We start from the raw sequence: 12,966 nt of genomic DNA on the forward strand, positions 1-12,966 counted from the left end.
TGTCCCCAGTGCTGACCCTCCCGGGGACTGGACGTTTCCGACCTGAGCCCTTGGTCCCTGGGTTTCTCGCAGCCAAGCCTCTGCCTCCCTCTCACAGTTGATCTTCTTCTTAGATTCATTTGGGGCAAAAAAAAAAAAAAAAAAAAAAACCTGCCCAAAAGTCATGTGTGTTCGTTTGAACACAGCTAGGAGGCGCGGGCTGGCCCCCGGGGGCCCCCCCGCTTTTTCAGTTAATGCCAAACTGGTTTCCGAAGAGGTCGCTCCACCTTCTCATGGCCCCACTGGCCGCGTGCGGGACTGACAGGCTCCGTCCTCGCCGGCACCGGCTGCTGTGGACTTGCTGGCTTCAGCCGTCCTGTCGGCGCACCGAGGTGGCGCGTGGCGGTGTGCGTCTGCGTTTCCCTGGTGACGAGTGCTGTTGGGCATATGTCACGTGTTGTTGGCTGTCCACACGTCTCCGTGGTGGTGTATCTGGGCAAATCTCTACCTGCATGCTTTTTAAAAATATATATATTTTTAAATATTTTATTGATTTTTTACAGAGAGGAAGGGAGAGGGAGAGAGAGTTAGAAACATCGATGAGAGAGAAACATCGATCATTTGCCTCCTGCACACCTCCTACTGGGGACATGCCCGCAACCAAGGTACATGCCCTTGACCCGAATCGAACCCGGGACCCTTCAGTCGGCAGGCCGACGCTCTATCCACGGAGCCACACCGGTCAGGGCTCTACCTGCATTCTTTATCGGGGTGTTGGTTTTATGGCTGTGCTGTTGGGTTTGGGGGCGGGGTTCTTTCTGTAACCCGGATACAAGCCGTTCACCAGGTGCAGGCTCTGCAGAAGCGTCTCCGCTTAACTTAGGACGAACGGGATCTGGAGAGGATTGTCTGAGGGCCCTGTCTGCTCCCGCTAGCTGGGTGCCCGTTTTGAACGCTTCTCCCTCTCTCCCTTTGGCTTAGGTGTCCCCGCTTCCCGCGTGCCTTTGATGGGACGCTGGGCGTGGCCAAGTCTGCCTCCTCGGGCGCTGGCTGCTTCTGTTCCTGTGCTTTGTTCTGGGAGGAAGTTCCGTTACTCCGTCCTCTCAGAGCGTATGTTTCAGGTCTGTTAGTTGAGACCCGGGCCGTGTTTCCTCCCGGTCTGATGACCCCCCTGCTACGGCGAGACCCTCCGAGCGTGCCCGTTGCTCCAGGACCCGGGAGGTCCCTGTCCGGCTGGAGTGTGGCTTTCTGAGCCCTTCCCCGCCATGCCGCCCCGGCCACACCCACGGAGCCCACGGAGCCCCCGGAGCCCCCGGACCAGCATGCGACCCGGGACCGGGACCTCCCGGCCCCTGTCGGCTCGCCCACCCTTTGAGAAAGCTGTTGGTTTTCAGGGCGGTGGGCTGTCCGGCTCCGATACGCACGCACGTGGGGGGTTCGGGCCAATGCATCACTCAGGCTGTCCCGGGGGAGAGGAGAAGGGTTGGGGGAGGGGAAGATGCCCAAAACACTAACCACCAAGGGTTCACCCAACCCACGGACGTTTCTTCGAAAGCCAGAACTGCACCGCACGGGCCGGCCTGCCGGAAGCCAGCTCCACGCTCTCAGTTCCGCCCGGGGATGGGGAGGGTCCCCGCAGCCTCCACATGCAGCTCCTGGGGTCTATGCAGCCGCGGTTTGCACTGAAACACTTAAGCCGGGATTGGAGGAGGCTGAAGCCGAGCCCGTCGTCACGCGTGTGTGCGTGCGTGCATGTGTGTGCGGGAAAGTATAAAACCTCGGGCCTGTGTATTCCCCCGGGCATTCATTACAGCTGGCGAGGAGGCCTGTCCGGGCGTGTTCCGCTTGGCCAGAGTAATTTATCATCCGGCTTCGGGGAGCGGGAGGCGGGTCACGGTGCAGAGAGCAGGACCCGTGTCTCTCGCACGCTTCCTTCCCAGCCGCCCCACCTGCTCCGGGGCTGGGGGTTCAGGGTTGGGGGTCCGGGGTTGGCGGGGGGTGGGGGGACAGTATTGCTCCCAGCGGTCCCTCTCCTCCTCCTCGTCATCATTCTTTCATACCTGCTGTTCCAACCGGAGGTCGCTCTGTCCCCCGCACGCCGCAGGCCACCCGTCGGCAGGGCAGGCGGGGACTGAATTCCTGGCCGATGTCACCACCTGGCCCGGGTTCAGGGCCACCTCTCCGAGGAGGAAGAGCGGGCTCCGGGGAGCAGGCCTGTGTCACGGGCACCCCAGCCTCCGCCGCCTCCAGGGTGGGCAGTGGGTGGCTTCGTAATTGGCGGGCAGCAGGCGGAGTTGCCAAAGCAAACCGCCTCCAAATTAGCGGTAATTGCTGCAGAAATAAGAGCCAGCAGCAGGGCTGAGCGGGTTCCCTATAAACGTTATATTTCGTAAAGTTTGCCCTGGGGCCACTGAAGCGGTTAACCGCGAGCTAACATCCTGTCTGTGCCTGGAAAAGGCTCGTCCTGAGGATTTAGGCCCCTCCTTCCCCGGGGCCTGGGATCCGGGCCTCTCTGGGTCTCCAGCCGCCTCTCTTCCTGGGCGCCCTCACCTGCCCGGCGCCTCCCACACTCTCTCCTCAGGTAGACCCCTGGCCTCTTCACCTGCCCCCCCCCAGCCTCCATGTTGCTTTTATTAAAAACTAGAGGCCCAGCCCTAACCGGTGTGGCTCAGTGGATAGAGCGTCGGCCTACGGACTGAAGGGTCCCGGGTTCGATTCCGGTCAAGGGCATGTACCTTGGTTGCGGGCACATCCCCAGGAGGGGGTGTGCAGGAGGCAGCTGATCAATGTTTCTCTCTCATCGATGTTTCTAACTCTCTATCCCTCTCCCTTCCTCTCTGTAAAAAATCAATAAAATATATTAAAAAAATAAGTAAATAAAAATTAAAAACTAGAGGCCCAGTGCATGAAATTCGTGCATGGATAGGGTCCCTAGGCCTGGCCGGCGATCAGGGCCAATCTGTGGGGTGACCAGCAGGGTGATTGCCCCCTCACCCCACCCCCCTGCTGCTGGCACCTGCCTTGGCTGGCCCGGGTCCTGCCGGCTGGGGGCAGCTCCTGTATCGAGCACCTGCCCCCTGGTGGTCAGTGCGCATCATAGCGACGGGTCGTTCGCCCGTGGTTCCGCAGTTTGGTCTATTTGCATATCAGGCCTTTAGTATACAGGATCGTTAAGCAAAGTGTTCATTCGTGCCAGCAACACCCGGGCGCCATGTCCGCATGCTGAGGGGCAATGCTGTCCAAGTGGCATCAGGGCCCTACACTCAGGGGCATCTCCCCTTGATCGCATTTACGGCGCACCTACCGTGTGCCTGGCTCAGGGGGCGCACAGAGTCCCCCCGGCAGCCCCCGGCACGGCTTTCAGAAACAGCGACGGGTCTGGTCGCTGGGCATTCGGGGCTGGCCGCCATCCGAGTGGGCAGACGCCCTGTCGGAGCTTCCGCAGCGTCTGCAGGGCCAGACCCCGGCAATGCCAGGTGCCAAGTGACAGGGGCAGGGCCACCCAGCTGTGCGCGGGGCGTGGCCAGTGACAGCGACAGCGACGCCGTGACTCCTGCTCCCTCCCGTCCTCGGGGCACACAGGTCGCTGAGGCGGCGTCAGGTGGAGGCAAGGACCGGAGAGGAGTCTCTCCCAGCCCAGCAGCACCTGCCGGCCGCCCGGGTGCCGTGTACAGTCTCCTGGGTGTGAGCGGGTGGCGCCGTGGGAAGGCCCAGAGCGTCCACATGGGGGACTCGGGAGTCCGAACCCCCCACCTCTCCATCCTCACACCGCCACCTCCGTTTCCGGGGCCCCGTCCGATCTCTGCGTCAGTGTAGTTTTCACCGCACCCTGGGCCGGCCCCGCCTGCCCTCCACGACATTTCGACACCTTCCCCGTATCGCGCCTTCCCACTGGCGAGCAGGCGCCCCATAATTCACTCCGCCATCCCCTGCCTGGACGGGTAGGATCCAGCCGGCCGGGCTTCTGCCGCGGCTATAAATACTTTCGCACGTCACATGTTTCTTCTTCGCTCAAATCGTTTCCCGAGGACATGGGCCCAGGCGTGGGGCTGTGAGTCCAAGGGTCAGGACGGCTCTCTGGCATCTGCCAGGCGGCGCTTCAGGAAGACGGGCCGGGGCGGCGAGGCGTGAGCGTCCACCTGCCCGTCACCTGCAGCAGGTGTGCGGGGTGGGGGAGGAAGCAGGGGGCGTGCAGCTCGGCTGCTGGGCCGGCAGGGGTGACCCCGCGCTTCTCCAGGCCCCGCGGTCTCACACTGGCCCACGTGCCCAGTGCCCACAGGGGCACTTGTGGGCACAGGTCCTGGGCAGGCGGAGCGACGTGAGAAGTGGGGGCACGCGGTCGCCGGGCAGGGGCTGGGCTTCAGCTGGGGGCGGCGGGGGACGGAGGGGGGCAGGGCCGAATCAAGATCTTGTCTCTGCACGGAGCAGCCGCACTGCCCACCCCCCCCCCCCCAGGCCAGCCTCTGCCGCAACCGCATCCGAGGTTGGCGCATCCGAGGTTGGCAGGAGCCTCGACCAACCACTGACCGGGACCAGTGTCTGCAGAAGAAGGGGCATGTGCGGGGAGGGCAGCCTCACCTGGTGGGGCGGGGGCGGTCGGAGCAAGGTCAAAGGAGCGGAGACGCGGCCTGGCCCGTTCTCACTCAGGCCTGGCGTGGGCACGGTGCTCTCCGCGATGTCAGGCCGACCGAGACCCTGCCGACGACACCGTGCCGACGAGCCAGCGAGGGGTGGACGAGGAATGCGTGCGGCTGTCCGCCCGGGGGAAAGCGGAGAGCTCCTACCCCTTCGCGGACGGGCTGGAGAGAGGGCGACTCCGGGGGCCGCGGTGCAGGTGGGAGGGCTGTGTGGACGGTGCCGGTAAATCAGCACCGCCGCCGCCGTCCGGCCGCAAGGCTGCCCTCGTCCCGCCGTCACCGTCCTCAGGTTCGCTGAGCCGGGGGGTCGCTGGGAACCTCCCCGCTTCCCTCAGGCCTTGATGGGGTCCAATCCCTGTGGTTTCCTGGGGGGAGGGGTGTCATTTTTCCTGACCTGAGAGCCGAGATAAGGGCTGTGCCCAATGCCAGTGCACTCACCCGCAGCGTGTGCTCAGATGGAGAGGGCAAACCACGGAGGGCCCACGGGCCCGGCGGGGATGGACGAGGGCCGAGATGTCCTGTATCCGGCTTCCCATCAACTCCCCTCTAGAGGGGTCTCCGGGGGTTCCGGCATCAGCAGTATGAACGTCAGCCCTGCCCACGTACCCCACAGCTGTCACGTCTGTATGCATCTCCTTTCCCAGGCCCGGGGTCCTGTGGGGCAGGATTGGGGGACCCCGCTGTGTTCACCAAGTGGCGTTGCAAAGCCCTCAGGGGTCTCCCCGCGATCGATCGGCGGCTCCGGTCTGAGCGCAGCCTTAGACGTAGAACTTGGAAAGCTGTCGAACTCTGCCCGGGGGGAGGGATATGCAGTCATGTGCATGAGGGGCGCCCTGGACGCACCCCCAGAGTTTTCCTGGAGCTGCCTCTCCTTCCAGTAGCACCACGGTCCCCGGCTTCTCCCGTTTGCCGGGACAAGAGGTTCCTGTCAGTGACCATGCATCTCAGCACACCCCAGGGTCTGTGCTGCTCCCCCGGGGCCTCCCTGCTCTGGGCCCTGTCCCCCCCCCCACCCCCCATGTCAGGGCTGCCTCGTCAGCGTCTCCACCAGCATCCAGGGGACCCGGGGCGTTCTCCCCGGAACGACTGCTGATGTCACAGAGACGTGTGCCTCCCGGGACCCTGAGAGCTCTGGGAGCAGCAGGAGGAGGGGACGGCGCCGTCGAGGAGGTGGCGTGGCGTGAAGCCGAGGAGGAGGCACGGGAGGGGGCCTGGAAGTTGCAGGAACTTTTAAGGACGTTTCCCTAGTGGCCTCCCCCGGCCGCCATGCGAGTCAGGAACACGGAGGGGAGAGGAAGTGCAGGGGCAGGAGCGAGGAGGTGGAGGTGAGCTCCCTGGAGAGAGGGGCCCGGGTTCCCCCTCCGGCTTTTCCAAGGGCAGGAGGAGCTTATAATCGTAAAAAAAGAAAAAGAAAAAAAGTGATCGGCTTGCTTGGCCACGAGGCTCAGGGGTTGGGCGTTGACCTAGGAACCAGGAGGTCAGGTTTCGATTCCCGGTCAGGGCACATGCCCAGGTGGCGGGCTCGATCCCCAGGGTGGGGCGTGCAGGAGGCAGCCGATCCATGACTCTCTCTCATCACGGATGTTTCTCTCTCTCTCTTCCTCTTTAAAATCAATAAAAATATATTTTTTAAAAAGTGATATGCTTGTAGACTTGCTGAAGCATCTTACATGTTCTGGAGAGAGGGGGGGGCGGGGAAGAGAGAGAGAACAGAAATCTCTTGAGAGGGTGGATCAATCCCCAGCAGTGCCCCCGGTTAGGAGAGGCACCCTAACCGCCACCAGGCAGGGCCAGCACCCGGGACAGCGACAGCACCGCGAAGACCTGTTGGCTCACCAGCCCCGAAGGCCGCTGTGCTGAGGGCAGGAGCCTGGCGCTCTGCCTCCAGCTGAGGTTGCCAGCGCTGGGGTTGCGGGAAGCAGACATCCCGCTGTCCCTCTCCCACCTCTCTGACCTCACACACCTCCCCACTCCCCTTTCCATGTCCCCAGGACCCCCTCTCTCAGGGGAGCCAAGGAGGGCGGGTGGGTCCACACCCGGGCAGCAGGAGAGCACACCCGGGGGGTGGTGAGCGAGGGGCCGATTAGGACATGCCTGCCGGGCTTCCAGCCGAATGGGGTGGTTTTCCGCTCACTCTCTGTGTTTGTTCTGTGGGAAGAGACGGTGATATTGAAAACAAGGAGAGGAGAGGAGGCAGCCTCGGGGGAGCAGAGGTGCGTGGGGCCGGATGGGGAAGCAGCTGAGGACGGGGTGCCCTGGTGGGTGGGCTGGGCTCCAGCTGGAGGAATCGGATGGGCTGGCCCAGCTGCCCACTTCCAGGACACGCCCAGCTGCCCACTTCCAGGACACGCCCAGCTGCCCACTTCCAGGACACGCCCAGCTGCCCACTTCCAGGACACGCCCAGCTGCCCACTTCCAGGACACGCCCAGCTGCCCACTTCCAGGATACGCCCAGCTGCCCACTTCCAGGACATGCCCAGCTGCCCACTTCCAGGACACGCCCCGGGACCAGGGCCACCTTTGGCCACGGCCTCCTCCGTAGCCCGAGGAAGGGCCCTCAGGACTGGCCTCTGCATTGGAGGGGGCACAGAGCCCTCCACCAGGTCCATCGGGGGGTTTCCTCTCTTTCCCAGCACGTTTCCTTTGGATTTCATGATGGAGCGGATGTGCAGGTCTCCCCCAGCCCCGCAAAGCTTCCTTGGCCCTGAGGACTCCCCACGGAGCGGCTCCTGCCTGGAACCCTGGCAGCGGGCCCGTGCAGGCGTCCCTCCCACGGGCCCTCTCCCGAGCAGCCAGGAGCCGGAGGTGTGGAGCTGCAGGGCTGACCCCCGGGGCCACCGCTGCCCCTCTGGTCTGCCCGGAAGCCACCCTCTCCTGGGGCTCTGTCATTGGAGATTGTCTCCTCCTTTTCCTGTATTTCCCCTGAGGTGGGGGCAGCACGAGGGGTGTGCTTGGTCCCGCGATGCCTGCCAATCGCCGAGGGGCTTTGATCACCCCCGGAGGCCGTGCGCTGACCCGCCGGGACTGGCCACGGCGAAGCGCACGCGTCCCGTGAGCTCGCCACCCTCCCATGGCCCAGTGCCCCCACCCACCCCCACGCCCAGCAGACGGCAGCTTGGGCCGAGCCGCCGGCTCCTCGTTTACGCGGGCACCTGTGCTTTGCCGCCTGCCGCCTCTCCGGCCGTGGTGGGCGTGCGCAAGGGCGTGGGGGAGGGGCTGGAGTCTCACTTCATTTTAAAGCGGTAGAGACTTACTTAGGAGCACCTAATTCCTTTCAGAACTGGGACCCAACCAGGTCATTCTGGGTCACCTGTCCCACCTTTAAGGATGGAACGGAATCTCCAGTGGGGGCCCCCAGTTAAGAGAGGTGCCCTAACTGACCCTGGGCAGGTTCAGCACCAGGGACAGCGACAGCGCCTCTGAGCACCCTGCTGGGTGCAGGCGGTCCATACACAGGCCTCCTCCTCCCACCCTGCCCTGGGCGAGTTCCCTCCCTGGAGAGAGCCCGCGAGGGCAGCTCAGCTCGGTGGCTGCAGGGCCAGGACGCGGGGGGGAGGGGGGAGGGGGAGGAGACACGCGGTACACTCCCCGCCCTGGCCTGACTCCTGCACTTGCTGGAGGGGGGCTGCAGAAGTGAGGGTTTGGGGGAAGAACAGGTCCCACTGAGACTGAGGAAACAGCAGAGCAGGTGTGAGGCCCACCTGAGGGGTGTGGGCGCCCCCCCAACTTGTTCCCTGCCCCCCAGAGTGGCCAGGGCTTGGCGGCCTTGTGGTCCTGCCTCTGCTTTGGAGAAGCTGGGGTGGCCAGTCACCCGGGTAGCACGGCAGCTCCCGTGTGGTGTTGGCTTCCCAGGGCCTGCCCTACCGATGCACCTGCTCCTCCCCCTGAACCCAGCTCTCCGCTCCTGGCCCCCCTGCGGAGCGGTCGGCGATGTTCGGTTTCGTGGTCTCAGCATCTTTGGGGAGCAGGTTGAGTCTTATCCCTGGAAATGGCGGAATACAAGCTCCGGAAAGCTCGGGGGGCTCAGAGGGGGCTCTGGCATCCCCAAAACCACAACAGGGGGGCCAGAGGCCTGGGCGGTGGGTTCTGGGGTCCCTTACCTTCTCCGAGCCTCAGTCTCCCCCGTACCCGTCTGTCTCACTGGGTTGTGTGAAGGACACCGAGGTGACGTAGGCGAACATGTATCATGAGCTGGCATGTGGGACACAGGTGCACCCTTGAGAGCTGGAAGGACACCCCAAATCCCCCCCATCCACCCCCTATGCACCTGCGTCCGAAGCATCGTCCCATTGTGCGGATGGGGACGAGGCAGGGCAGGGGCCAGGGCAGGGTTCCGGGAGGCAGTCACTCTGGCCCTGTGGGGAGGATGACCAAGCGTCCCACCACAGCACTTGGGTGCCAGCCGCCCCCCACTCTCCCGACACAGAGCGAGGCCCTGGGAGGGCGAGACCACGTGGCGCCGAGGAAATCGGGCCCCTGACAGTCCTGGCCACGCGTCGCCCCGGCGGCCGAGTGAACGGGCAGGACCCGCAGACCTGGAGATTTCTGTGTGGGGAGGGGGGTCTGAGGAAGAGTTAGGGCCCAGGAGGATGGGTTCTCTGTTTTCTCCCCCGCCCCCCGCCCTACACTGGGAAATGGGGTGGCCGTAAAGAGGGGTGTCCAGTTCCACGCGACCCCCCTGGCCAGCGAAGCTCCCGGTTCCAGGGGGAAGACAGGCCCCGCCCCCGCCCCTGCATGGAGAGGTGTCTGTTGCAGGAGAGACCTGTTTCCGGGTTTGCCCCGGGAGGGAGCGCTTGAAATAGAAACAGAACCTGGGGAGGGAGGCAGAGCAAGGGATGGAGATGCTCACAGACAGCAAGGCCCGGAGAGAGACCGACAGCAGGTGGGCACGCGCGGGGGGGGAGGGGCTGCCATGGGGACCCAGCTCCGGTGACGCCTCCCGGGACAGAGAGCACAGCTCGTGGGAGCCCGCATGGCCCCGGGCCTCCACTCAGCCCACCCCGGCCCAGCCGCCCCCGCAGGCAGAGCCTCGAAGCGGAAGCCGGGTGTCCTTGTCTTCCTCCTGGGGGACATTATCGGGACGCAGCCCAGCGCCCACGGCTTCATTCTCAGAGGGTGTCCGCCGCCCCCGGGGGGCCTTGGCTGCTGGGCCCAGCATGCTCCTGGGCACAGGCCCCCCCCAATCAGCGGTGGGCATTCCGAGAATGCAGACAAGTCGGGGCATCGCCGGAAGGCAGCAGTAGTTAGGAAGTTAATTCCCAGGCAGAAATGAGCACCGGGCTTCTCGGAGTCCAGCAAGAGTCACCTGTGATCTCTCACTCTTCCCGAGTGTCGGGGGGACACTCCCCTCCGCGGGCGTAGGTAACTGGGAGCAGCTGGACTCTGTGCTGAGGCCGGCCGGGCCAGGTGCTGTCACAGGCGGTGGTGACCATGACAAGTGGACGGTGCCGAGGCTGAGCGTGTAGACGGCATCTCGTGCTGGAGCCCCGCGCCGCCGGGCGGACGTACAGCACACGCCACGTGTGCCCACGCGTGACTTTGCAGCTGCCGCTTCAAAAAGGTAGAGAGGAACGGAGGAGATGCGTGTAACAGTCTCCTTTGTTCAACCCAATGTATCCCAGACACGCAGAGCACTTCCCACTCGATGGCCCCACGTCTCCCCAGTCCAGCTGGTACCTCGCGCACGGAGCCGGTGGCCCCGGCGTGGACCGCCCGCCTCAGGTCCCGAGAAGCCTCGCCAAGGATCAGCAGGCAGTTTGTGCCTGGATTCCTGGCAGAACTCCCTCCTCACTCAGCACCGGAGGTTCCGTCCCAGGTCCCCTCGGACCACCTCGCCTGGGGCCTGGCGGGGAGAGAGGAGAAGGCTGCACGTCGCTTCCTGCACAGCAGCTGTGGGAGCGGAGGCTGCACTGGGGGGACCAGGGACAACGTTGGTGTCCGTACTAACAACGTCGTGCTTTTTTTTTTTTTTTTTTTTTTTTTTTTTTTTACCAATTTTTAAAAGTATTTTTTTAAATTTATTCCAGAGAGGAAGGGAGAGGAAGAGAGAGATAGAAACATCAATGATGAGAGTCATGGATCAGCTGCCTCCTACACGCCCCACACTGGGGATCAAGCCCACAACCCGGGCGTGTGCCCTGACCTCCCGGTTCATAGGTCGACGCTCAACCACTGAGCCACGCTGACCGGGCACCAATTTTTTTTGTCTGCGGGGGGATTGACCCCTGTGGGCAGGGAGGACACTGCGTTTGTCCATCTCCATCCTTCTGCTTGGCTGGTAAAGACCCTGCCCTCACTCGCTCTCCTGCCGTCTCCACACCAGGCATCAGGGCTGCCCCTGCCCCGGGCACCTGCCTCCCACCGCCTCCCAAGGGACAGCGAGCCACTCTTCCCTCCAGAGAAGAACCCGGCCGCTGCAGGCCCCACGGACCCTCTCCCGGCATTTACCCCCCAAAAATACAATCCCAGCCCAGCAGTGACCCCGGTCAGCCCCCCAGCATGGGTGTGCAATGGCCCGCACCCAGCCAAGAGGCCGCCGTGCTGTTAGGTCCTGTGGTTGTCTCACAGAGTCCCTGTCCACGTGCTGTTAATTGTAGCCACTGCACGCTACGGCCCATACATGTAAGTGGACAGACGCAGAGCGGGGGCGGGGGTCAGCGTGGGGGGCGAGGTCCAGGGATGTCCTGATACAAAGGCAGCAGGGGGAGGTGGGCAGGCGCGTGCGCGGCTTCCTTCGGCCGCGATGGCGGACATTTCTCCCTAACGCGTGGCGTGTTGGTGGCACGGAGGAGGGCTCAGGCTCGGATCCGGGAAGATCCCGCTCTCAGATGAGGACGGCTGTGCGCGCTGAGCTGGCTTCTCCCTGCACGCACCGGGAGGTAATTTACAAGGGCGGCTTGCCGCGTAGCCTGCCCGCATTGTGCAGCTGCGCGGTGCCTTCCGGAACGGCACCCGGACCAGGCCTATGAGAGAGGGTGCGGAGAAACGGCAGCCACTCAGGCTTCCTCTCCCCCACCCCCGCCCCTCCCCACCCCACCCAGCACGGGGACCCCCAGGGTGCTCGCTGAGAAGTCAGCCTGCCTTTCGGGAGATGCCAGCGAGGCAAGTGGGGAGGGGATTAGACTGCGCCAGAAGGGAGACGGCTGGACCCAGGAGCTGCGGGCACCAGGGCCGAGCAGGGAGCCCCGCAGGTAGTGCCAAGAGCAGCCTGCTTCTCCCTGGGGAGGTCTCAGGAGCCCGAGAATGAAGAAGCCAGACGGACAGCCAGCCCCCCCCGCCCAGCGGAGGCTGCCGGTGAAGGTGTGCAGGCTCCTCAGCTGGGAGGCTGGTGTGGTGAAAGCAGGCCGTCCGGCCATCGGCAGGGCTCACCACCGGCCACCTCCCCAACTCAGGGAGGTCGTGACACCCTGCAGGCTTGGCTGAGGAAGGCAGGGATGTGCCTGCTGGACGCCCTGGGGCGCAGGAGCTGTCCCTGGTGCTGAAGGGCTTGATCCTGCCCGGTTGAAGGGCCCCCGTCCTTCCGGCCCTGGCTCCTGGCTGCCAGGAGGGCTCCCGCTGTGGACATCCACGTCCGGCCCTGGCCCCCACCCCTGGACAAGGGAGATACAGGCTCGGGGCTGGGAGGGTTATCAGGCGGCAGCCGCGATGAGAAATTGGGCCACGGAGCGATGTGAAGGCCCGTGTTTGATCTATGGCGGGGCGGGCTCCTCACGGCTTTCTGCTCCCCAGTCGGGTGACCGGGGAGAATTAAAGCTGTCTGAGCCACAGTTTCCGCCGGCGATGTATTCATCAAGCCGGAATCAAAAGTCACGGCGTCCCGGGGAAGGGAGCAAAGGAACCGCCGGCTCCCCTGTCCGAACGCGGCCGCTCTCGGGGCGGGGAGAGGCCGGGGCGGCTCCCTCAGTTCGGTTCTAACAGAACGTGACACAGATGCATGCCGGTCACCCGCCGAGCAGCCCCCGCGGCCTCTGCGTTCGATGTGGAGTCCTCCCTCTCTGACACCCCAAAGCTGCAGGGCTGTTGTGGGGCCCGTCCCCTGGGGCACTTGCTTTGTTCTGCAGCTTCTGGGGGTGACCCTGCCCCTCCTGGGAGCCACTGTGCCTTCGGCTGCCGGTCCAAGCTCCCCCTCGACGCGCCTCTAGGCTTCTCCCCTTTGGGTGAAAAGAAGGAGGAAAAGGTTTGTGTGAGACACAAGGCGGAATCTCTCTCTCTTTTTTTTAAATATATTTTATTGATATTTTACAGAGAGGAAGGGAGAGGGATAGAGAGCTAGAAACATCGATGAGAGAGAAACATCAATCAGCTGCCTCCTGCACGTCCCCCACTGGGGATGTGCCCGCAACCAAGGTAC

At 64.0% G+C, this 12,966-nt stretch overlaps 1 protein-coding gene across 7 annotated transcripts in view; it reads left to right on the forward strand.

Annotated features, from left to right (window-relative positions):
* The window catches only part of RBFOX3 (RNA binding fox-1 homolog 3), a 175,860-nt gene that overhangs the window by 104,245 nt on the left and 58,649 nt on the right, over nucleotides 1–12,966 (forward strand). The window contains exon 1 of one of the 7 annotated variants that reach the window (XM_080681384.1): nucleotides 9,442–10,176. The exons of 4 other annotated variants lie outside the window; for them this stretch is intronic. Coding sequence is in view for 1 of the 3 variants with exons in the window: in XM_080681389.1 (XP_080537515.1) it covers nucleotides 11,444–11,494 (51 nt within the window). In the remaining 2 variants the exon portion in view is untranslated. Of the gene's footprint in view, nucleotides 1–9,441; nucleotides 10,177–11,391; nucleotides 11,495–11,703; nucleotides 11,807–12,966 lie in introns of those variants that run through there. 2 more of the 7 variants (XM_080681389.1, XM_080681392.1) reach the window with 2 other exon arrangements.

The sequence above is a fragment of the Plecotus auritus genome (genome assembly GCF_963455305.1).
Source record: "Plecotus auritus genome assembly, chromosome: 7".
In the NCBI taxonomy this organism is placed as follows: Eukaryota; Metazoa; Chordata; class Mammalia; order Chiroptera; family Vespertilionidae; genus Plecotus; species Plecotus auritus.